This window comes from Saccostrea cucullata, unplaced genomic scaffold (assembly GCF_032062105.1).
Source record: "Saccostrea cucullata isolate Sc308-1 unplaced genomic scaffold, CSIRO_AGI_Scuc_v1 ctg498, whole genome shotgun sequence".
NCBI lineage: Eukaryota > Metazoa > Mollusca > Bivalvia > Ostreida > Ostreidae > Saccostrea > Saccostrea cuccullata.
The window spans coordinates 50,051-76,586 of record NW_026923078.1 but is presented as its reverse complement, the minus strand read 5'-3'; the positions used below and the strand labels follow the sequence as shown (position 1 = coordinate 76,586).

General features: G+C 36.4%; 4 protein-coding genes and 1 long non-coding RNA gene across 5 annotated transcripts; 1 reads left to right on the top strand and 4 right to left on the bottom strand.

The window, feature by feature from the left end:
• Positions 1–685: 685 nt before the first annotated feature.
• Positions 686–1,561, bottom strand: LOC134263109 (scavenger receptor class F member 1-like). Its single transcript, XM_062745422.1, has 4 exons — positions 1,337–1,561; positions 1,161–1,216; positions 923–1,060; positions 686–775 (listed from the first exon to the last, which is right to left on the bottom strand). The coding sequence occupies exons 1-4, from the start codon at positions 1,432–1,434 to the stop codon at positions 702–704; spliced, it is 366 nt and encodes a 121-aa protein (XP_062601406.1). The 5' UTR covers positions 1,435–1,561; the 3' UTR covers positions 686–701.
• A 4,604-nt stretch (positions 1,562–6,165) lies between these two features.
• On the bottom strand, positions 6,166–10,581 carry LOC134263114 (uncharacterized). The gene has a single exon (XM_062745424.1). The coding sequence runs from the start codon at positions 10,579–10,581 to the stop codon at positions 6,166–6,168; it is 4,416 nt and encodes a 1,471-aa protein (XP_062601408.1).
• A 1,365-nt stretch (positions 10,582–11,946) lies between these two features.
• Positions 11,947–12,855, top strand: LOC134263111 (uncharacterized). The gene is made up of 3 exons (XR_009991184.1): positions 11,947–12,267; positions 12,388–12,609; positions 12,724–12,855. It is a non-coding gene; the product is annotated as an uncharacterized LOC134263111 (long non-coding RNA).
• A 91-nt stretch (positions 12,856–12,946) lies between these two features.
• On the bottom strand, positions 12,947–14,573 carry LOC134263108 (uncharacterized). Its single transcript, XM_062745421.1, has 6 exons — positions 14,449–14,573; positions 14,173–14,359; positions 13,774–14,031; positions 13,508–13,679; positions 13,267–13,415; positions 12,947–13,152 (listed from the first exon to the last, which is right to left on the bottom strand). The coding sequence occupies exons 4-6, from the start codon at positions 13,630–13,632 to the stop codon at positions 12,947–12,949; spliced, it is 480 nt and encodes a 159-aa protein (XP_062601405.1). The 5' UTR covers positions 13,633–13,679; positions 13,774–14,031; positions 14,173–14,359; positions 14,449–14,573.
• LOC134263113 (uncharacterized) lies at positions 13,784–16,878 on the bottom strand. Its single transcript, XM_062745423.1, has 8 exons — positions 16,320–16,878; positions 15,684–15,776; positions 15,501–15,594; positions 15,155–15,398; positions 14,815–15,068; positions 14,630–14,733; positions 14,173–14,359; positions 13,784–14,031 (listed from the first exon to the last, which is right to left on the bottom strand). The coding sequence occupies exons 1-8, from the start codon at positions 16,764–16,766 to the stop codon at positions 13,784–13,786; spliced, it is 1,671 nt and encodes a 556-aa protein (XP_062601407.1). The 5' UTR covers positions 16,767–16,878.
• Between the last annotated feature and the right edge of the window lie 9,658 nt (positions 16,879–26,536).

The window sequence follows — 26,536 nt, the reverse complement described above, 5'->3', positions numbered from 1 at the left end:
TTGTTTACATATTTAATATTAGATCTATCACTTTTCTTTATCTACATGTTAACCATATTTGTAACAAACTTGGTGTCACTCATATTATGTAGCATGTAACTGTTTTAAAATGTTGAGCGTCTCGGATGAGGTGACTGTATATTTATTTGGTAATACACCGTATCATCTACGTTTTCTGTGCTTTCAATTAACCCCCACTTTTCTTAAAAAGATTTTTTTTAATAATGCACGTTAAAGCATTCCTTTAGTATCCTTATCTTGGATATACGTAATTATATCTTCATATTTAACATTTAAGGTCAGACGACACGTTCCTCATAAATATATAATTTTTCCTAAGAATTTGTCATTGAAGTATAGGTACCTAAACAAGATTCCTTGCAAAAAATTAGGGTACCATACCAGGCATTTGGAGACTTTACCATTGGGTAAAATTTCTTATATATCCCTTATGGGTAATCTTCTGGATGACCTTTATCACCAATTTTGGTGTACTTAAATTTAAAAACATTTTGAAAACAGTGTAGAAATCAGAAGACAATGACAAATATGAATATTTTTTAATAATACCAAGAGATACAAAACATATATATGAGGAACGTGTCGTCTGACCTTAACTGAAACCCCAGCTCTAATTCTTTACCTGGACATCCAAATATATTTTTACAGAATTCCGAACTACCGGTACATTTACATTCTCCCTAACAATCTTTGCCATAATTTGGATAACGACAAGGTTGTTCACATGATGTTCCAAAATACCCATGGGGACAATCTATAAAAAGCAAGGTTTTTAAATCATTGTAACTATGAACCTACATAAATAAAATGTAGGATTCTTTGAATATCAATATAAATTGGAATTTCTTTTAGAAATTTGGTAAAATCTATTTGTTTAAAATTTAAATATACATAATAATACCTTCCGTATTGGCGGAACATACATGCACATGGTGGCAATTTTCCTTTTCAAAAGAACATTGAGAAATACAATTAACACCAAAGAAAGGAAATGGACACTTAGTGCGCTGATTTTCATCAATGTAACCGATTTTAAACACTGTGAAAATTTCAAAATGACTATGAATTTATGTTAATTTCACTTTGTTTTAACAGTTGTATATATTATAATAATTAATTTGTTCTATAAAACAAAATACCTTCAAAATCTCCCGTACTTTTCTTCGTATCGAGCGTTCTCGAAAATATTGATTCTCTAGAAATATGAAAAGATAATTTTTATTAGTTGACAGGCAGATGTATATTTTGGATTATATAGATGTCCCTCACTTGTTAGAAAATGAAAACTTACAGAAATTATCAAAATAAGGTTTACCCATTCGAAAAAAGCCAGGTGATCCATACGTAACATATAATTTTTTTCAACATTGAACACACCAAGCTCACAGAACATATTGAAGAGTATTGAGGCATATTCTGCGGTATCTTGACCGTGTAAAATGGTTTAAACGCCTATATCCCACGTAAAGGTCAGAAGTGCCATTATCGAATAGTTATTTACAATCAATTCGGCTATTTCAAGAGTTAATGTCCCAGATTTCTGAAACGGAAACGGAAAAAGGATGTAAATGCATTTATTAATCTAAAAAGAGGTGACAATTTTATGCTGATTACAACAGTGTTCTTAAGTCAAGTTACAATTCTGAAATAAAAAAAAATGCTAAAAGTTAGCCATTAACCATGATTTTAGCTAATTATTGCTTTATTGTATATGTTTAATATATTTTGCACAATCTCTATTGGAGACTTCTTTCTTTAAAATGATAACCTTTTTATTAGGTCACCTGAGTAACTCAGGTGACCTATTGCTATCCGTTTTCGTCCGTCGTCGTGCGTCGTAGTTCGTGTGTTAACAGTTGAACATTTTCATCTTCTTCTCTGAAACCACTGAACCGATTTCAATCAAATTTGGTATACAGCATCTATGGGTAAAGGGGAATAAAAAATGTTTCATGGTCGCCGCCCCCTTTGGGCTAAGGAGTGGGGGTAAAAACCACTAAAATTTTTGCAATTTTTAAAAACCTTCTTCTTTACTCCTGGACATCAAGCAGGCAAACTGTTGGCATGATTGTAATGAGCACTGAGTCCTCTACCAAAATTGTGAAATTCATGGGCCCAGGTTTAGGGGTTCTATTGCTAGGGCGGGGCTATAAAGATTATGTAGTGAAAATGCATTATTTCTTTAAAAATATTCTTCTCTGCTCCTGGGTATTAAATAAACTAGCAAAGTACATAGTTATGATGAACAAGAGTGCCTCTTCAGATTTGTGAATTTTATTGCCCCAGGGTAAGGGGTTCTGGTGTAAGTGCGGGGCTCTATTGATCATATAGTGAAAATGCATTTATTTTTTGAAAAGCTTCTTCTCTGCTTCTGAGTATGAAATTAACTAACTAAGCACATAGTTATGACGAGCAGGAGTGCCTCTTCCAAAATTGTGAATTTTATGACCCTAGGATCAGGTGTTCTGGTGTAAAGGCGGGGCTAAATTCATTAGATAGTGAGAATGCATTAATTCTTTGAAAATCTTCTTCTCTGCTTCTAGGTTTTAAATAAACTAACTAAGTACATAGTTATGATGTGCAAGAGTGCTCCCTATAAAATTGTGAATTTTATGGCTCCAGGGTCAGGGGTTTTGGTGTTAGGACGGGGCTCTTTTGATCATATAGTGAAAATACGTTAATTCTTTGAAAATCTTTTTGTATGCTTCTGGATAATAAATAAACTAAGTACATAGTTATGATGAGCAAGAGTGCCTCCTATAAAAATGTGAATTTTATGGCCCCAGGGACGGGGGTTTTAGTGTTAGGGCAGAGGTCTATTGATTATATAGTGAAGATGCATTATTCTGCGAAAATCTTCTTCTCTGCTTTTGGGTATTAACTAAACTAAGTGCATAGTTATGATGAGAAAGAATGCCTCTTTCAAAATTGTGAATTTTATAACCCAGGGGTAGGGGATTCTGGTGTTATGGCGGGGCTCTATTGATTATATAGTAAAAATCCATTAACACGAACCAAATTTAATTGTTTGAAAGTTGTTACACAATACTCAGGTGACCTATGAGGCCCGTGGGCCTCTTGTATTGTTAAGAGATACATTTTTGCAAAAAAATTTTCTTGTTATTAAAAATGATAGTAATCTTCAATTTTAAACAATAAATTAACCTACACTTTTTCATAAACATGTCTTTTTTATTCCCTCTCTCTGTTGACCAAATAATCTGTCCTGGCCTTATTTCAAATATTTGAATGGTCAGGTTTTGTCTGATTGAAGTAGATTTCAAGTACACCAATTCCCTTAGATGGTTCATATCCACTTTTAGTCTAGAAAGGATAAATTTCATCGTCTTTGGTCCTGAACTTTAATTTACATCTCATTTCACGTGTGAGTTCATCAAAATCTTTAAGTCATTTTTACAACTTTTGTTGAAGGTGTTGGGATTAATTTCTCCCCTTTTGCTAGCAATAAGTATTCACTATCTGTTCATTTATTTTTGGTCAAATTGGATACATGTTCCCTTGCATAAAGAACATCCGAGTAAAATTTCTATTTTTCGGGCTTTGTATTATATTGCTCTTATAGATCGTTTATAGATCGTTTTCTTCTTCTGATGTTTCGATCGACACGACGTGCCATTCTGGTGGCTGTGTAAGTGAAAATGATAGCAAATGTTTGCACGTGGTAAAACCAATGACAGCGCATGCGTATCAATTCTGTATGCATTAATGAAATAATCCAGATGTACTCATGTTGAACTAAGCAATAAAAAGTTGATGACACAGTTTCATTACCAAAAGGCATTATCAATGATATTGCAAAATTGCAAAAAAAAACTTTATTTAAGGAATCACTGTCTAGTTACAATGTAGTATAGTATGCTAGGGCATCAACAATAGTGGGAAACAATAGATAATTTGCATAACGGGCTTCGTAAATTACCCCATGTTTCCCACTATTGTTGATGTCGCTGGCCATGGCATACTATACTAACTAGACAGTGATTCCTTATATTTCCATTTCATTGTGAAATTAAATTGAAGATTAAGACTTTAAAAATGTAGACATAGATTTAAATTATACAAGGACTCCCATGCCAATTTCAACAGTTATCGCCCACTGACGTCAAACACAAAGGCAGCCAAACGAGATGTACATGCATATTTGGCCTCCTTAGCGTCAAACACAAAGACAGATGCGCACGAGATTTTCATGCATATTAGGCCTCTTAGCTCCTGACCTATCGACCTGCCTAATTTACATTCTGGTAGAATTATCAAGAAATCGACTCTGCTTACTTTTAAATAGTTATCACAGAGAACAAAACTAGAAGTGGAAATATTCATTGATAATTCACAGAACATGTTAACTTTGTCAGAGTAGGAAATCATAAGCGAATGACAATTTGAAGAACTGAAATATTCCCATAGGGATTAGTTCGTTTGTGTTGAGTGTGATCACATTATAACAGTGGGAAAATAGAGTCACTTTAGGACACTATCATCAGTTCAGCCGCGTGTGATACACTAAAATTTTAATACAATACGAATGAACAGTTTATTCACTTAATAAGGCAAACATTTTCTCATTTTATGTCCTTTGCCTTTGTCTCCTCTATATGAGAAACCGGTACTGGATTTGTGTTTGTTTTTCAATCCAACGGCTCCTAGTAAAGTTTATGCTTTATTTGCATTCATCCGAGTATTCAGCTCTCTTCGGGATGAGCCCAAAAATAAAAGTACCTGCTCCAAATTTTTAAAGCCTCCTGTCTGATTTCTGTTTATTCAGTAGGAGGCCTAGAATTTTTGTCTCTAAAAATTTGATGGATTCTTGCATGAATTCCATCTTCAGAGAAGTTTCTTTTTCTTCCAAAGAGATTGGAAGAAAATGTCAATGCCCTTATCTTCAGGATAAGGATGCAGCGGATAATCCATATAAATTTATAAATTGTGACAATGTTTTATTTTTCATTGAAACATAGATTCCCTCTCGGGCAAAGGCCAGTTAATGTCGTTGTGCGGGTGTGGGTTATACACCCTGATGAACTTACAAAAATCAAAAGAAGAACTTTAAAATTTTAACAAAATTTAATAACAAAATTAAAGAACAAAGTAAACAGAAATTTTAGCAAAGAATTTAACCAAAAAAAAATGTACAAAAATAAAATAAATTGAAAATGTCTTTGTTAATTGGTCCTGGTCCTCAGTCAGTCAGTGCGCATGTCCCTTGGTATGAATAGGTCCCGTTTGTCCTGGTCCTTCCGTAAGTGCGGAAATCCTTTAAGAATAGATTTTTACAGTTTCCTTTTTGTATGGCTGCACGGAACAATGTTAATTAATAACGGGCTGCGTGGCACACTGGGTTCCTCTCGGGTTCCAGAGACAATGGTCCGACGCCAGGCTCAACACTTTGAAATGTCTTTCAATGAAACTAAATATTCAGAATTATTTCCAAATTCACAATAGTTATAATTCTCAAACTTTCACAATGTTTCGTTCATATAATAACTTTAACTCAGATAATGAAATGTTCAGTGAGGGTCACCGCCCGATGATATACTAGTAACTCACAGAACGGGTTTTAGAGATGTGTCGTACGGGCCGCCATAGTTCACTCACACGCTACGGTCTCTGTCACACACCATAACATGGAAATGGCTACTCTCAAATAAAGAATTTCAGTACCCGACAGTTTACATACTCTGTAACATTCTGTAGAGAGACTTTAGGCATGAAAATAAGGCATAAGACCCATGTGGTTTTCTATGGACAGGCCCCCTGGTAGCACTAGACGAACACGTCTATCGGCTGATGTTTTTCCCGGGTACTACTCAGAGCACGCTTTAACCTTACTATTTAAAGTAAAACGAGGGGCTCCCCACAGGGCTGCTATGTTACTATGGGAACTAAAGGAATTTAGGGGCTCCCCACAGGGTTATTACACAAGTTACCGGAAGGGTGAACCCAGGGGATTTATTTACAATGTAATGAAGAATTTCAGTTTGTTACATACCTCCCCCTTATAAGACTAAAGACCATTTAGTCCGACCAAACCTACAAACTGAAAATTAAAATAAACAAACTCAGACTATTTACAACAAAGCATTATATATACAATATACCTGCAACAAAAGTAATCTCAGATAATTACTCAGCCACATCATCTGAACATAACCTCGATAGTGAGTCTGCTACTGTATTCTGTGTACCACGAATATACCTAATCGAGAACACAAACTCTTGCAAAAGAAGACTCCAACGTAACAAACATTGATTTGATAATTTTGACCTTTGTAACCATTGCAAAGGTGCATGATCAGTCTCAATTTTGAATGGTTTACCTTCTAGATAGACTCTGAGACTCTGGACCGCCCACACAATAGCAAAGCACTCTTTTTCTACTACAGCATAATTTCTCTCCGCAGGACTGAACTTTTTGCTAAGAAAACAAATTGGATGCTTACCGTCTTCAAACTCTTGCTCTAGCACCGCACCTGCCCCGAATGCACTTGCATCTGTGCGCAAAATGAATGATCTACTGAAATCTGGACTTCGAAGAACTGGTTCTGATAGTAACTTACCTTTTAGTTCTTGGAAAGAGTGATCAAGTTCGCTTGTCCATTTAATTTTGCTAGGTGTTTTCTTGCTCGTCAAGTCTGTAAGCGGAAGTGCTAAAGTGGCAAAATTAGGAATGAACTTCCGATAAAACCCAATCATACCTAAAAATGACTTTACCTTTTTCTTGGTTGTCGGAATGGGAAAGTTCTGAATGGATTCTACTTTTGACATCATTGGCTTGATTTTTCCACTTCCTACAGTATGACCAAGAAAACAAAGTTCATTGAAACCAAACTCACATTTTGTAGGTCGAGCTGCTAAGTTCGCTTTCCTCAACGCTGAAAACACTGTTCTCAGATGCTCAAGGTGTTCTGTCCAGCTGTTGCTATAGATACCAATATCATCAATGAAAGCCTCTGTGAAATCTTCCAGCCCTGTAAGAACTTTACTTACCAGTCTAACGAAAGTGGCCGGTGCATTCACCATCCCGAACGGCATTACTGTAAAACTAAAATGTCCAAATGGAGTTACAAATGCACTTTTCCGTTTTGCATCCTCGTCTAATGGTACTTGCCAATAACCTTTTGTCAAGTCCAATTTGCTTATGAATTTTGCTTTACTGATCTTAATCAAAATGTCATCTATTCGAGGCATTGGTCTTGGGTCAAATACAGTTACTTTATTCAACTCCCGGAAGTCGACGCAGAATCTCAACGACTTATCACTTTTCTTAATGAGGACGACTGGTGCTGAATAAGGACTGTCTGTTTCCTCAATGATACCAAGATCCATCATTTGCTGTAACTCCCGCTTCACTTGATCTTGTAAGGCATATGGAATCGGGTATGGTTTCATATGGATGGGCACATCTGTAGACGTTTTCACTGAGTGTTTCGTCAAAGGCGTTTTCTTGGGAACATCTGTAAAAATATCACCAAATTCTTCCACTAACCTCTGAATCTGATCCCTTTGCTCTGTGGTGAGGTCTTTTGAATACAGTACGTCGGCTGACGATTCTGTCTGCTGAAGGGCCGGGACTTTATCCGATACCACACCGTCTTCTATCTGAACATCATTGCTAGATAAACTGGAAATAACATTCAAGCATGCCATTATTTCAGACTTACTGTTTTCCTCTGACTCTCTCTCAAACCATTCCTTCAGCATATTGACGTGATAAACAGTTTCTTTGTTTTTGGACACCCTGACTCTGAAATCAACTGGACTTACCTTTTCTGTCACCTCATATGGACCCTTCCACTGCGCCAATAGTTTCGAAGTACTTGTTGGCAATAACACTAAAACTTTCTGACCTACTTCAAAATTCCTGCTCCTGGCGTTTTTGTCATAATATCTCTTCTGTTTTTTCTTTGCATGGGATTCCACTTCTGTTACCAACTTACGTACCGTCTCCATTCGTTCACGTGTTTCCATGAGATAACTTAGGACTGATGCTTGTTCCTCAGTTGGTTCTTCCCACTGCTCCTTTAAGATGTCTAGTGGACCCCTGACATGTCTGGCATAAAGAAGTTCAAAGGGAGTAAAACCTGTCGTTTCATTTGGGACATCTCTGTAGGCAAAGAGTACATATGGTAAATGAACATCCCATTTAAATGGCTCTACAACTGCATATGCTTTCAACATTTGCTTAAGAGTCCCATTAAATCGTTCTACTAGCCCGTTAGCTTGAGGATGATAAGGGGTAGTTGACAGTTTACGCACTTTTAGCATTTTGCACAGGTTTGATATGAGTGATGACATAAAATTTGTTCCCTGGTCTGATAAAATTTCTTTAGGAAAGCCTACTCTTGAGAACATTTCCATAAGCGCATTTGCCACACTTTCTGCGTCTTGAGTTTTCATCGGAAATGCTTCCGGAAATCTAGTAGCATAGTCCATACATACCAAAATATATCTGTTTTTCTTTTCTGTCATTGGTAATGGACCCACAAAGTCGATGGCGACTCTGGAAAATGGAACGTCTATCTTTGGAATTGGCACCAGTTTTGCTTTTGGTGTTCTCCCTTTCTGCATCCCCTTCTGACAAATAGAGCATGACTTACAATACCGTGATATGTCCACATACATACCCGGCCAAAAGAAGTTTTGCAGGATTCGTTCTCTGGTTTTCTTGTTTCCAAGATGCCCAGCCAATGGTGTGTCATGAGCCAATGACATAATACCCTTGCGCAGTTTCTTTGGAGCTACAATCTGGAAGACCTTTTCATCAGAATTCTTCTCAAAGACTCTATACAATAAATCATTTTTCAAGATGAAATATGACTTACCCTCATATGGTCCATTTTGTGCCATATCTAGAATTGACTTCAAGCTCTCATCAGTTTTCTGATGCTCAATCAATTCCTCCCTGTTACACCACATACCTTCATTTTCGGTGTTCGATGCTTTCAAATCATCCGTTTTTGGTTTTTCTGCCCTCTCTTGTTTCCTTAGCTCTGATCTAGTTTGGACCGCTCCGCATGCGTCATCTTCGACTGTGTCCACCTTCTCCATCCTGGGTAAAGGGTCTGCCTCCTTAGGTACTACAATGCTCACATTGTTGCCAATAATAACATCAGCAAAAGGAGAATCTAGACATAGAGCGTGTACCTTACCTGAAATGTATGGCGTATTCACACTTACGATTGCCTCACTGCAAGATCTCCTCGTACCGTCAGCTAGAGTAATTACCCTTGATTTCCCAGTCTTATCCTCATCTGAAACTAATTTACTGTTGACAAACACCGTTGAACAACCAGTATCCCTTAAAACTGAGACAACATGTCCACCGACTTCTCCACTCACCAAATCTAAACCTGTTTCACAACTTAATTCTAAAGCAGAATCATCAGTAATCGATACACCAGACAACTTAACCACCACTTTATTCTCATGAACACTATCAGAATCCTCAGATACTGTCATTGTCTCATCAAGACACAAACCAAACTGTTCATTAGACTTGTGGTTACCTGGTTTCTGATTCAGAGGAGATTTTGACTGAACTTTACGCAATGGACAATTCGGAGCAATATGCCCGACCTTGTCACACTTAAAACATTTCCTCTGATCTAAAGGCGAGATAAACTTACCTTTATGGGACTGAACCGAACCAAACTTATTTGGTTTTGCACCCGGTTTTTCCCCTGCGTTACCACGACCACCGCCTGAATAACTGCCTTTATGTGCAACCTGAAATGACTCTGACAAAGTTATAACTTCTTTTATAGACTTTGGACTGTGTTCAAGTACCCACAGTTGCAACTCTTTTGAACAACTTCTTATCACCTGTTCTCTCAACATCAAATCAAACAGCTTATGAAAGTTTGAACCAATTTCTTCCCTTTCGCACCAATGATTAAAGAACCTCTCTGTCCTAACCACAAAATCTTTGAACGATTCATCACTGGACTGTCGACACTGCCTAAACTTATCCCTATAGGCCTCTGAGGTAAGTTCATACCTTTTAAGAATAGCAGTTTTTATAGCATCGTAATTATCGCTATCCTCATCTGACAATCTAGAATAAGCTTCAAGAGCCTTACCCGATAGCATTGGGACTAAACGAACCGCCCATTGAGATTGATCCCACTTTTGTAACCCCGCTATTTTCTCAAAAGATTTTAGAAAAACGTCAGGGTCTTGACCTTCTTCAAATTTAGGTAACTTTACACTAGGGGTGTGAATGCTCTGGGGGGAGGGACCAGTTTTACTCTTCTCTAACTCTTTCTCTTTAAGAGCTAACTCTCTCAACTTAATCTCTTTCTCAGCCTCCCACTTATCCATGTCTCTCTTAGCCTGACGCTCCTCTCTTTCATGAGCTAACCTTACTTTCTCAAGCTCTCGTTCAGCTTCCTTTTCTGCTCTTACTGTCTCTCGTTCAGCTCTAGCCTGATCTCTCTCAGCTCTCATTGCCTCCTGCTCCTGACGCCACATCTCTAAACACTCTGTGACGCTTGACCCTTTCTCGATAAGCTCGGACATCCACTTTGGCATGTGCGACATTGTGAAAGTTTGAACTGAAACATACAAAATAAACAAAGTCAAAATCAAAATTTCGAAATACAAAAAAAACCTCTTGATTTATGCAAGCTCAGATGTATCCCACCGCTGCCACCATTTGTGAGGGTGTGGGTTATACACCCTGATGAACTTACAAAAATCAAAAGAAGAACTTTAAAATTTTAACAAAATTTAATAACAAAATTAAAGAACAAAGTAAACAGAAATTTTAACAAAGAATTTAACCAAAAAAAAATGTACAAAAATAAAATAAATTGAAAATGTCTTTGTTAATTGGTCCTGGTCCTCAGTCAGTCAGTGCGCATGTCCCTTGGTATGAATAGGTCCCGTTTGTCCTGGTCCTTCCGTAAGTGCGGAAATCCTTTAAGAATAGATTTTTACAGTTTCCTTTTTGTATGGCTGCACGGAACAATGTTAATTAATAACGGGCTGCGTGGCACACTGGGTTCCTCTCGGGTTCCAGAGACAATGGTCCGACGCCAGGCTCAACACTTTGAAATGTCTTTCAATGAAACTAAATATTCAGAATTATTTCCAAATTCACAATAGTTATAATTCTCAAACTTTCACAATGTTTCGTTCATATAATAACTTTAACTCAGATAATGAAATGTTCAGTGAGGGTCACCGCCCGATGATATACTAGTAACTCACAGAACTGGTTTTAGAGATGTGTCGTACGGGCCGCCATAGTTCACTCACACGCTACGGTCTCTGTCACACACCATAACATGGAATTGGCTACTCTCAAATAAAGAATTTCAGTACCCGACAGTTTACATACTCTGTAACATTCTGTAGAGAGACTTTAGGCATGAAAATAAGGCATAAGACCCATGTGGTTTTCTATGGACAGGCCCCCTGGTAGCACTAGACGAACACGTCTATCGGCTGATGTTTTTCCCGGGTACTACTCAGAGCACGCTTTAACCTTACTATTTAAAGTAAAACGAGGGGCTCCCCACAGGGCTGCTATGTTACTATGGGAACTAAAGGAATTTAGGGGCTCCCCACAGGGTTATTACACAAGTTACCGGAAGGGTGAACCCAGGGGATTTATTTACAATGTAATGAAGAATTTCAGTTTGTTACAGTCGTGTTCTAAGTTTTTGAGTGAAATTATCTCAAGCAATGGAGACAATATCAGTGAATGTGTCCGATTTGACATCGGGCGTATCAGAATCTCTTATATTAAAGATAGGCCACAGAGAAATACAAGGCATTTTGAATGACCAGAGCTTTACATAAAAAAGACAATGTAAAAAACCCGATGAAAAAAGACATCGTATTTCCTGAGATATTTATAGATAAACATGCTCATTTGCACCTGCCTCGGCGATCGATAATCCAGTCAAGTGTAACTTCCGGTCTAATGTACACAAGTTTCGTGACGTCACTCGATGTGTTTAGCATACACGTGTTGTGTGTAGATATGGCCGAGAGAGCTGTCAGTGAGGATAATTACGTAGAATCAGAGGTATCTGAGGACGAACTGTAGTTGGATTTATCCTGTGGTTCTTCTAGCTTCGATGAAAATATTGAAACCGACCCAAATTCAATTGCACCATTCCGTTTTGAACCGTATGCAAGTAGTTCTGATGAGGAGTCTGTTGAAGTTGATAATAACACTTACGATGATAATAACACCAGACTTCAAAATACCGAATGGTAACTACTTTAATAAATTAATTTCCTTTTTGTTTATATCCGTGGCGTGCTTTTCCCGACAAAATAACACTATGAATGATCTGATAAAAGTATAATGTAAGCTTTAAATTTTCTATACAGGTGCACATGTGGAAACTGTATAGTAATGCCTACAGCAGCTGAGTGTGTATGCTGTCAAGAAGTGGATAGGGTGCATGCCCTACTCGAAGAATCAGAAAATGCAATTAATTGTATAACATCTCACCCTGGTTTCCATCCAGCATGTCTAAATGTATATGTTCTGCAAATTGCATATTATCAGTATAGACAACAATACAATGAAAGTATACCAGATTCATCAGAGTAAGTTTATTGTTGTACTGTCTTTATTATTTGAATAAATACATGCATATCAATTAAAACATGTAATAAATATTTAAAAAACGATTATAATCAAGTCATGAAATTTCATTTCAGAATGTACAGATATACAGCTTATCGACAGCTTGCACGCTGGGCATGGGGGTACTTGGGAAAGAAAGTAAGGGTTGTTCTACCCTCCTGTGCAGTCACTTGTATCAGAAACACTTTTCCAAGTGGATCAGGACATTATACTGGTTTCAAACCAGGTTAAGGATCTAAACAAAGTGCATATTTAAACATGAATGTATGTTAAATATACAAGGAACTTTAGATATTTTTAGCAACAAGCAGAGGAATCATCATCTCCAAAATTTTGCTGATTAAATCTCGATAGTTTCTCCTCGACTGCCTTAGTCTTGTCTGGATGGTGATAGACACTACACAAAGGAGGAGGTGCAGGCTGACGCTGGACAACTACACTAGAATTCATGCTGAATTGAGAGGCCCGCTCCTCAACCGAAGACATCAGTTTCTTTACATAATCTGTATAAAGCGAAAATAATTATAATTTGACATGTTATAAAAGTGCAACAAAAGAGATATGTATTTGTGACATTTATTTTCACTTGGTTGATTGTATAATTATGAAAACTGTACCATAAGTGCATTCCACTTTAACTTCCCGAACTGTGTATTCCCCTCTTTTGAATTTTGGAAACACAATGTCAAATCTTTTTTTCCCATCTTTGGTTGTGGCCTGTTCCCTCATTCCATTTTCATTAAAATGGAGAGCAGCGAGAATAAGTCTGTAAGATATTTTAAGAATATGAATAAAAATATATAAAAAAACAAATATAAAATTGTTAATATGTTGACTCTTATTAGAAATAATACATACCTTGATAGCATCCCATGATATGAAAAGCCAATCATTTTTGGTGCAAAGTGATTGACAACTGCATGGAATCCTTCCAGTGCTGCTGTCTGGGAACCAGGTGATAATTTGGGGACGTCTTTCTTCATTTGGTTTGAGAAGACCAGGTCGGAGAACTTTTCAGCCAGTTTTGATCCTTGTAAATAATGAAACGTATTTGCATAAACTGATACAATTTTGTTTAATTAAACCCAGAAAAAAATAACACTTGCTAATATGTGCTATATTACCTGGTATTAACTATTTTTTGGGTCGTTCAATGCCTTCCAAAGGACCATGCGGGCAGGTGTCATAAAGTTCACCATCATGTTCGTGAATATTTTGGACATGATTAGCAACTGACTGCCATTCTTCCAGCATCAACCGCCCATTTCCATCTGGAGTTGATGCAGCAGACCAATATAAATGGTTGCATATACTCCTGATCCATTCTTGAAGTTGTTCACACCCTTTTTCTTTGGACATAGCAGTCAGCTTCTTCTTTAATCCTGATTTATGAAAATACAATTTTGAGTCGTTACTTACTCCTCATAATTTACATAATTTCAAATATTATGAATACTTAGAATACATATAAGTCTACCCGAAAATAAATGTTTCTTTTTTAAATGCCAAAAACATTAATTTACCTTTTGCTACATGCCATACATCAAAGTGATGGACTGTTTCTTGCATTTCTTCTCGAATGTGTTTCACAATCTGCACATGTCTGTCAGTTATGATCTCCTTGATTTTAATCCCTCTTTCCTGAATATGGTTTGTGCTCCTAATAAACCCTTCCTTTTCCATGTGATAGCTACTTTTCACTTCATTGCTCTACAAGTGAAGGATAAATGATGTTAAATCATATTAACTTGCATAAAATACAACTTACAAGTATATGATATGACCATTAAAATAGGTACCTGTACTAGTTCTATATTGATTACAAGAGAAAGGTCCATATCCAACAGGGCATAGCTTCCAAACTTTGCAGAATGCCCAGGGGTATCGGCTCGACCATCCCCTCCAACAGTTAAAGCTCTGTCGCTTTCTGCCAATTTTCTAAAATAATTGTCCTAAAAAGTTTTTCCAAACATTACAAACTGAGGGATGGAGATAGTGCTTCTGGTGTTGGAAAAATGTATTGGCTGTAATAGTCTGGATATGCAGATGTTCCAAAAACCTAAGAGCTTTTGATGGAAGTAAGCCTGGAAATTAAAAAAAAAGTTATAGCATTTTCCCCCAATGCCTTCATTAAACAAGTTAAATTATACAAGCTGATGTGTTACCTGTAAACAGAATAGCTGCAGATAAAAGTAGATTTCCAGATGGAATAGACCCAGTCATTGGTTGACTGTTCCATATCCTATGATGTCCACAACTGCCACATATTTGCTCAACTTGAACCAAGGACCCTAAAATTTTCTTGACAGCAAATAAGGTCACAGATGAACAAGATGAACAGTAGCGGAATAGCTCGAGTAGGTTGGATTCAAATACAATGAATTTTCTTTCATTCCACACTCCTGTACCTTCACTTTGACTGAAAAAAATATCCATAAAATTGTATTTTGTACACTAATGCAAGAAAAGTAAAAAAAAATCTAATTTTGGTACACTTCTATCTACCTATTTTCTTCAGAATAGGTGTCTGACAGTGAGTCATCTGATAAGTTGGGCTCATAATCCGAGTCTTTGTTCCGTTCATCTGTGTAAATGGGAGCAGTGTAGTCAACATCATCATTCATATATGATCTTTGCGTCAATTTAGGTTTTTTTCGTTTTCTTGAAAGCTCGAACTCTTCTAAATCCCTGTTACATTGAGTCCCTGCACTAATCATCTTGGGTCTCTCTCTGATGTCAACTTGAACTCCTGATCAAATTAAAATTATTATTTACACATGTACTACATTTTATATATATATATGAAACAGCCTGCAGAATGTTGCATAATAACATGTGAAGTTTAATTTACCCTTTTCTTTCAATTGAGGCTTGACTTGAGAGTATTTTGATCTTTTAAATACTGGCTTCCTGTTAACTTGCATCCCAACAGTCCGGGTCTTACTCTGAAAAAGTATTAATGAACGATAATACAAGTGAATATAATTTAAGACATAATTATTATAAAATATTCTGAATATTGCACTCAATGTACCTGTTCAGATTTATCCAAGTCATTACATGAATCTGCTCCAGTCTCGACTGATTCATTATTTTTCACGCTGGCACTGCTTTCGGGCTGGAGAACCTTTAAAATTATTAAATAATTCAGATTGGTACGTTATCGGTCATACCCCCCCCCCTCTTCCTTTTCCCAATTTTATAGTTAAAAGTTTTATAAGAAGCTAACTTATATTCAAAACTTTAGTAATTCAATGTATTTTTTCCACAATAATATGGAGAGCACTGAGAGCCATTGGCATAACGGGAGCAGAGAGAAGGAGGCTGATAGGGAATCTGTGCAGGGAGGCAGAATCAGCGTCCATGTGGTTGTGGAGAAGAAGAGCAGATAAGTGGAAAGACAATAAACATTAGTGAGATAGACAGTAAAGGTAGAACAGCAGTGATGTGAAAAACAACAGTAAGACAGACACTGAATTAGTACAGCAGTGATGTAGAGCCAAGTGGTTCCAGGCTGGGACTTGATCACCCCAGTCGGCGCACCTCTGGAGGCTGTAGTGGACAGCGCCGAAACAGCTGATGAAGGAGGATCCACCTGAGGATGGAACCACGCATCTTTCCATCAAGATGTATACAAGTAATAATAACAACGAGAAATAATGCTACTTACTCTCATACATTCACGTTTTCTAAAGGCAGCTCTCATTTTTTTGGGTTGCGAGGGACGCTCTGAAGCTCCCTGGTGAGAGGGGGATGCATAAGGATTCGGTCTTTTTTCTGGACAAGACACATCAACTGTGTGAACTGTGGGCATTGCATCTGGTAACAAACTTTTCCTCTTTACTTCGAAACCCATAGATTCTTTGATCAAATATTCCTGAGGATAGCACTTCGGTGCGAAATGTTTTTCACAAAGCACGGAATACTTGGTAGGGTTTGTGAAGTCTTTTCTTTTTGTTTTCACAAAAGTAATCCACAGTCGCCGAATTTCAGGGCGAATTTCTTCCTTCGGAAACTCGTGGAGAGACACATTGTCACGATTGGTTGACGTACAACCCGCTGCTACACAAAACTTCCCAGATATTCTCTTAGACATTGTGTTCAACACTGAACACATGTAGCATACACAACGTGTGACGTCATTTCCGGTTTTCGGCTCTTTTTCTGGAGACCGCACAGGTGTGTTAATCGCTATTTTTAGCGTTATCTCTGCAATGCGTTGGAATTTGGGGAAACCGCGTATATCAATGTGATCGTGATTTCAATATCTATTTAACTAACTTGAAAGTTAAAACCTCTAAGGCCTTTCTTTAAATCCTTCATCGAACTGGTCTTCAACTTCATTTTGTAATCATAAGAGGCAAAATCATGCGTCATTTAGGCAATACAAGCGATTCTACTATTCAAAAAATGCTGTCGAAAGTTCAAATATTCTCTATTGAAAAGCAGATAAAATAAAATGTAAAAAATAAAAAAAAAATTAAAAAAAGCAACTCATATTGATTAAAAAAAAAAATAGAAAGTTAAGTTAACCATTGGTCATGGTTACAAAATAAAAGCCTGTCAAATACAAAATCAAAAAGAAAATACTGAAAAAAATGGCACACTTTATCAAGGTAGCCCCAAATCAAAGAAACATTCAAAGACAAACCATTTATAACATATAAAACACAAAAGTGTTTAGAAGATATCCTAACAAGTTCAAAACTGAAATTAAAGTTATGAAAGCATCGCTTACTGGTCAATTACAATACAGATCATTTGCTGACATATCTATATGTATAGTCAGAGACAATTAAATAATTGTGGCATTCCTGCATATCTATTTACAAGTACGACATTCAGCTATGTTAATGAAATAAACACTGTATTACTTTGAAAATTCCCTCACCGCTTCTAAACTTGAAAAAAAAGAACTTACCAGTATACGATAAAACGAATAGAAAGAATATACAAAATTTGAGATATATAAGTTGATTTCTCATAATCGTGGACATATATCACTAATGATAATAAGTTATTTGGAATATTTCCTTATGGCCTGTTATCACATCGCCTAAACACTTTATTTAATTTGGATCAGGGTCCATGGCTTGACGTGATTGAAGTCACTTTTTTTTTTTACAAAAGGCCATAGCAAGTGTTGTTATATTTCTTTTCATGTATAAGATTTTGAACAAACAAATTTTTTTTTTTATAAATGGTCATATACGTAATCAATGAATACAAAATTGATTTTGGACCGGTCGCGGTAGCCTAGTGGTAAAGCGTTCGCTTCGTGATCGGGAGGCCCGGGTTCGATTCTCGATCGCGGCGCCGCGTCATACCTAAGACGTAAAAATAGGTAGTGACTTCATTCGCCAAGCGCTCGGCACTAGAAGTGAAAGTCAAGGGTCTTTCGGATATGACCTTAAAAACGTAGGTCCCGTGTAATGGTAGGCGTTGGCACGATAAAGAACCCTCACTGCTCAATGGCCCTGAGTGCCGAGTATAGGTCGAAATTTGAAGCCCTTCACCGGTATTGATGACGTCTCCATATGAGTGAAAAATTCTCAAGGGGGGCGTTCAACAATATACAATCAATCAATCAAAATTGATTTTAATGCTTTTAACAAAAAGAAATAAAAATGAAAAAGGTCAGAAAATTGAAGTTGCGTCAAAATAGAGTTAGGTAATTTTGATTTTGCAATGAACTGCTGGCATCCAGGTTTGTATACATCTGTGTAGTATTCTTCAGGTCGCTTTTTCTAAAATTCATGAAAATATATGCATGAGGAATGATTTGTCACAAAATCATAAACTTAGAATGGTTTTTTTTATCTTGCCTCAATTTTTTTTACATACTTGTGAAAATTAGCGACATCAATCAACCAAACTTGTAAGAGATTTATTAGGACCCGACACTCCAAACCACACTTTAAGTAGATATGTTTTTTGCATAGAGCAGATTAATATCTGATTTGAATTATGCAAGTAGTTGTAGAGTGTTTCGGCTATTAAGAAGCCTCATCAGGGGTCACGGACATAAATCATGGTGTTTGTTTTAGGTGAGATCGTATTATCTCGTCACCTATATTCTTGTGTTTGCTGTAAGCAATGATTGGTTGAGAATGAAATAAAGTTTTGCATTCTGGATTTCTAAGAATGGTGTTCCAATATTTTAGAATTCGTTTTTTCAGTCCTTTAACGCAAGGGTTAAATTTAGTAACCAGTACTGTAGGGTTACGTAATGACTGTTCTTTAGTCTTTTTGATGATGAGTTTTGATCGGTTTGTGTTGACCGTTTCCTTGATAATAGGATCAATTTCCCAAGTAGAGTAGCCTCGCTTTGATAAGTGCGTCTTGAAGTCATTAAGTGTTGCATGTAATATTTCAGGGTCAGTGGTGTTTCTCGCATGTCTAATGCATTCTCCTTTAATGAATCCTTTAAACACAGCTGGGCTATGAGCGCTCTGTCTGTGTAGATATTGAAAGTTATTTGTTGGTTTGATAAACGACTTGATATCAAGTTTGTTAAAATTTTGAAATTTCTGTTCCTTTATAAATTGTAGTATCAAGGAAGTTGACAGCAGATGGAGAAATTTCAAATGTAAATCTTAGATGCTTGTGACAGTGATTGCCGATATTAAAGAATTCTTCTATCTCTGGTTGCGTTCCATTGAATATTATGAAACCGTCATCACGGTATCTGCCGTGGAAGACAATTTTGCTGGCATGACGAAATTGTGCCATTATATGCTTTGTGATTTGATACATTCTGATGTCACAAATCTCTGGACTGGGGACTGCCCCCATACTTGCTCCTATTATTTGTTTGTAATATTTTCCGTCGAATTCAAAGTAATTATTTTCCAAGACGCATTTCAGTAAGAAGTTTAGATCCTCAGGGTCCGGATATGGAATGTCTAATTGCGTTTTATTGACCTGTGTGTAAGTCTCATTTACTGATGAGAGAAGTTCCTTGAATTCCATGTTTGTGTACATGCTCGTCACATCATAAGTAATTAATAATGCGTTTGTTGGCAATGTGAGGCCTTCGATTTTGGTGATAAAGTCCGTAGTGTCTTTGATATAAGTTGATTGTTTTTGTACAATGGGTACAAGAAAGCAATCGCAATATTGTCCTATTTTCCTCGTTGGCGTATCGCATTGCGAGATAATTGGTCTACCAGGTGGTAATTTCCTAATGCTGCACTGACCGTTTATTAGAGCATTGTAAATGTTTGCTGGTATTTTGTGGGTTTTCGGTAAAAGGTACAAATGCCCACATTTGAGTGAAGGTTTTTTGTCATTAAGAAATTTGTAAGTTTCTTTGTCCAATGACCCATTTGAATGCATTGCGGCAAGTTTATTTTGAATGTTTTCATGCAGTTTGAGCATGTTGGGTTCAGATACTTGCATATAGTGTTTAGATTGCAGTTGGCTTTGTGCTTCTAAGACATACTGGTCTTTGTTCATGATGACAATTGTGTTGCTTTTATCTGCTTTTTTAATAACAATGTCGTTGTTATTTTTAAGAGATAAAATAGCTTCTCTTTCAGCATTTGAGATGTTTGATCTCTTTTTTGCAATTTTCAAAGAGGAAAGTTCCAATTTTGTTTTATCAATATATTCCTCGAGTTCGCTGCATGTAAATGGCGGTTTGTAGCCAGATTTTGTGTTAAAGGGGTGAATGGCATTGTCGTCTCCGGTATGTGAAAATTAGCGACATCAATCAACCAAACTTGTAAGAGATTTATTAGGACCCGACACTCCAAACCACACTTTAAGTAGATATGTTTTTTGCATAGAGCAGATTAATATCTGATTTGAATTATGCAAGTAGTTGTAGAGTGTTTCGGCTATTAAGAAGCCTCATCAGGTGTGAAAATTAGCGACATCAATCAACCAAACTTGTAAGAGATTTATTAGGACCCGACACTCCAAACCACACTTTAAGTAGATATGTTTTTTGCATAGAGCAGATTAATATCTGATTTGAATTATGCAAGTAGTTGTAGAGTGTTTCGGCTATTAAGAAGCCTCATCAGGGGTCACGGACATAAATCATGGTGTTTGTTTTAGGTGAGATCGTATTATCTCGTCACCTATATTCTTGTGTTTGCTGTAAGCAATGATTGGTTGAGAATGAAATAAAGTTTTGCATTCTGGATTTCTAAGAATGGTGTTCCAATATTTTAGAATTCGTTTTTTTTCATTCTCAACCAATCATTGCTTACAGCAAACACAAGAATATAGGTGACGAGATAATCCGGTCTCACCTAAAACAAACACCATGATTTATGTCCGTGACCCCTGATGAGGCTTCTTAATAGCCGAAACACTCTACAACTACTTGCATAATTCAAATCAGATATTAATCTGCTCTATGCAAAAAACATATCTACTTAAAGTGTGGTTTGGAGTGTCGGGTCCTAATAAATCTCTTACAAGTTTGGTTGATTGATGTCGCTAATTTTCACACTTAATGACTTCAAGACGCACTTATCAAAGCGAGGCTACTCTACTTCGGAAATTGATCCTATTATCAAGGAAACGGTCAACACAAACCGATCAAAACTCATCATCAAAAAGACTAAAGAACAGTCATTACGTAACACTACAGTACTGGTTACTAAATTTAACCCTTGCGTTAAAGGACTGAAAAAACGAATTCTAAAATATTGGAACACCATTCTTAGAAATCCAGAATGCAAAACTTTATTTCATTCTCAACCAATCATTGCTTACAGCAAACACAAGAATATAGGTGACGAGATAATCCGGTCTCACCTAAAACAAACACCATGATTTATGTCCGTGACCCCTGATGAGGCTTCTTAATAGCCGAAACACTCTACAACTACTTGCATAATTCAAATCAGATATTAATCTGCTCTATGCAAAAAATATATCTACTTAAAGTGTGGTTTGGAGTGTCGGGTCCTAATAAATCTCTTACAAGTTTGGTTGATTGATGTCGCTAATTTTCACACACCATGATTTATGTCCGTGACCCCTGATGAGGCTTCTTAATAGCCGAAACACTCTACAACTACTTGCATAATTCAAATCAGATATTAATCTGCTCTATGCAAAAAACATATCTACTTAAAGTGTGGTTTGGAGTGTCGGGTCCTAATAAATCTCTTACAAGTTTGGTTGATTGATGTCGCTAATTTTCACATACCGGAGACGACAATGCCATTCACCCCTTTAACACAAAATCTGGCTACAAACCGCCATTTACATGCAGCGAACTCGAGGAATATATAGATAAAACAAAATTGGAACTTTCCTCTTTGGAAATTGCAAAAAAGAGATCAAACATCTCAAATGCTGAAAGAAAAGCTATTTTATCTCTTAAAAATAACAACGACATTGTTATTAAAAAAGCAGATAAAAGCAACACAATTGTCATCATGAACAAAGACCAGTATGTCTTAGAAGCACAAAGCCAACTGCAATCTAAACACTATATGCAAGTATCTGAACCCAACATGCTCAAACTGCATGAAAACATTCAAAATAAACTTGCCGCAATGCATTCAAATGGGTCACTGGACAAAGAAACTTACAAATTTCTTAATGACAAAAAACCTTCACTCAAATGTGGGCATTTGTACCTTTTACCGAAAACCCACAAAATACCAGCAAACATTTACAATGCTCTAATAAACGGCATTAGGAAATTACCACCTGGTAGACCAATTATCTCGCAATGCGATACGTCAACGAGGAAAATAGGACAATATTGCGATTACTTTCTTGTACCCATTGTACAAAAACAATCAACTTATATCAAAGACACTACGGACTTTATCACCAAAATCGAAGGCCTCACATTGCCAACAAACGCATTATTAATTACTTATGATGTGACGAGCATGTACACAAACATGGAATTCAAGGAACTTCTCTCATCAGTAAATGAGGCTTACACACAGGTCAATAAAACGCAATTAGACATTCCATATCCGGACCCTGAGGATCTAAACTTCTTACTGAAATGCGTCTTGGAAAATAATTACTTTGAATTCGACGGAAAATATTACAAACAAATAATAGGAGCAAGTATGGGGGCAGTCCCCAGTCCAGAGATTTGTGACATCAGAATGTATCAAATCACAAAGCATATAATGGCACAATTTCGTCATGCCAGCAAAATTGTCTTCCACGGCAGATACCGTGATGACGGTTTCATAATATTCAATGGAACGCAACCAGAGATAGAAGAATTCTTTAATATCGGCAATCACTGTCACAAGCATCTAAGATTTACATTTGAAATTTCTCCATCTGCTGTCAACTTCCTTGATACTACAGTTTATAAAGTACAGAAATTTCAAAATTTTAACAAACTTGATATCAAGTCGTTTATCAAACCAACAAATAACTTTCAGTATCTACACAGACAGAGCGCTCATAGCCCAGCTGTGTTTAAAGGATTCATTAAAGGAGAATGCATTAGACATGCAATAAACACCACTGACCCTGAAATATTACATGCAACACTTAATGACTTCAAGACGCACTTATCAAAGCGAGGCTACTCTACTTGGGAAATTGATCCTATTATCAAGGAAACGGTCAACACAAACCGATCAAAACTCATCATCAAAAAGACTAAAGAACAGTCATTACGTAACCCTACAGTACTGGTTACTAAATTTAACCCTTGCGTTAAAGGACTGAAAAAACGAATTCTAAAATATTGGAACACCATTCTTAGAAATCCAGAATGCAAAACTTTATTTCATTCTCAACCAATCATTGCTTACAGCAAACACAAGAATATAGGTGACGAGATAATCCGGTCTCACCTAAAACAAACACCATGATTTATGTCCGTGACCCCTGATGAGGCTTCTTAATAGCCGAAACACTCTACAACTACTTGCATAATTCAAATCAGATATTAATCTGCTCTATGCAAAAAACATATCTACTTAAAGTGTGGTTTGGAGTGTCGGGTCCTAATAAATCTCTTACAAGTTTGGTTGATTGATGTCGCCAATTTTCACAAATTTTAACAAATTTGATATCAAGTCGTTTATCAAACCAACAAATAACTTTCAGTATCTACACAGACAGAGCGCTCATAGCCCAGCTGTGTTTAAAGGATTCATTAAAGGAGAATGCATTAGACATGCAAGAAACACCACTGACCCTGAAATATTACATGCAACACTTAATGACTTCAAGACGCACTTATCAAAGCGAGGTTACTCTACTTCGGAAATTGATCCTATTATCAAGGAAACGGTCAACACAAACCGATCAAAACTCATCATCAAAAAGACTAAAGAACAGTCATTACGTAACCCTACAGTACTGGTTACTAAATTTAACCCTTGCGTTAAAGGACTGAAAAAACGAATTCTAAAATATTGGAACACCATTCTTAGAAATCCAGAATGCAAAACTTTATTTCATTCTCAACCAATTATTGCTTACAGCAAACACAAGAATACAGGTGACGAGATAATCCGGTCTCACCTAAAACAAACACCATGATTTATGTCCGTGACCCCTGATGAGGCTTCTTAATAGCCGAAACACTCTACAACTACTTGCATAATTCAAATCAGATATTAATCTGCTATATGCAAAAACATATCTACTTTAAAGTGTGGTTTGGAGTGTCGGGTCCTAATAAATCTCTTACAAGTTTGGTTGATTGATGTCGCTAATTTTCACTCATAGCCTACATGGTGTAATTCTTTTAACTGATCAGTCATATAAAACGTCTTCATTTTTCAAATAACAGGAAGAAATCATGATTTAAAACATCTTTTTTCCACGTTATTAGTAAAATTCAACAAAATTTTTAAATTGTAGATTAAATAATTTAATTAAAATTTTATAATGATAAACTGAAGCTCTAAATTAAAGAAAGGGTCTTAAAGGTTATCAAAGAAAAAAAAAATAAATACGTGTTTAAGACTCCGAAGTGCGATTGTCATGCCATAGTGCGATAGAGTCGCCCAATTAAGTCCGATGGTCTGCGTTCATCACCGATGATCGTGGTCTTTACTGAACCCACAGTCCGATGGTCAAGCCAATGTCTGACGGCTTGTTTTCAACGAGACGCGATTCGCTAAATGCGATGCTTTGATTCACCACGATCCTATGTAGCGGAGGACAATCAATGTTTATGACTTCAATCTTCCACGCCATTGTCCCTCATTCTAAAGGTATCAATTATTAGTATCATAAAGTAAATTAGAATAAAAACCGAGTAGATTTTTTTCTGTGCGAATTTTAAAATATACCAGTATCGATAAAACAATACTATAAGCATTATACTGCTCTATTTCGAATCTGATTGCAAAAATTTTAATGCAAAATGATAAATGTCTCCCTTTTAACTATGATATTCATTGAAAATGCAGGAACTTTTCTATGCTTAATTAGTGCCAATGTTGGCTAAATGTTCAAAATTGGAATAAATTCATTGTATTTAAAAGAATTATTCTGTGGAAAAATACATTTCTAGGGGAAAATATAAGAATTACACTCTTTTAGGAAAATCCAAAAGGTTAAGATGAAGTACATACCTTGGCACCTTCTTTGTTTTTCAAAGTTTTCCTCTGCACAATTACATGTTTTAGACAGCCGTTATAGAACCCTGGATATGGACAAGGACGTTTACAATTTTGTCCTGTAAAACCAGGGTTGTAATCTAACAAATTATATTTCATGAGATCTTTACAGAAAAGCATATCGACCTCGCTCTTTTGCTCGATGATATCCTTTTTTGTAAAGACCTCATGAAAGGGTTATCATTTTGTAATATTGAACTTGAGATGTGATGTAGAGAGTCTACAATTCATCCTGGAAAATAATTTCATGCATTTTAATGACATGGTTTACAGACAAAAGTTATGACGGCAATAGGAACCAAAGTTGCGCCAATTTATGCTACACATGTTTTCGGATTCTGAGAAGAAAAACTATATTAAACAGTAAAAGAAAAAGTAGCTCAGCACTTTGAAGCTATAGAGAAGTTGTGTTGACCCTACTTAGATGACAGTTTAATCATAAGGGACAAAGGTGAGGTGCTATTAATGATATTCTCGACACTCTGAGCCCTACTTTAAAATTCACTATTATATTGCTTTTCCTTTATATATACAAGTTGGCACTAATGGGTTTCCGTAATATAGCATATTAGCAGAAAATTTAAATAAGGCACAACTTTAAGAACAAAACAAAAAACAAAACATCAAGCAGTATATATTAAAGTTAGTGGCATGATTCAATATTAATTGTTTATAAATCTGCAGCATAAATGTGAGTTTCGATTAAAACGTCACTTGTTTGACGTTAGAAGACACTGGTTCTTTGAAGGCGATTCACACATAAACAAGTGTTGTTAAATTTTCCGCAGATACCTGCCTATTGCAGTCAAATAGCACAAAGAAGTTGAAGTATATTTCTATTTAGCCCTGACATTGCACGATTACAGATTCCCCCTATACAAAAGTGATATTCTGAATAAATGACGTCTTATAAAAGTCTCGCACTGTTTGAAATAAAATTATCTTGGAAGAACTTCAAAAATAAAATCATGCGCTTGCCCAACATGAAAAGTCTGTGCCATACCCGGTTGAGTCGATTATCATATCCATGTATACTTTACATGTACCGATTATAAACAGCTTATAACTTTAAACAATATGCTCTGAATTTGATGTTTTTTTTTTTGTTGATTAACCTCCCTCTCAAGAATGATTCTGTCATATGAAGAAACTACTTTCTGCCGATGGAGAGCTGCAAATTTTGTCCTATGCTCGGCACTGAGGGCCTCTGAGCAGGGAAGGATCTTTCTCTTGCTAACACCTACTGCGACATGTGACATAAGTTGATACGGTCTCATCCAAAGGACAGGTCTCCGCGTCCTCC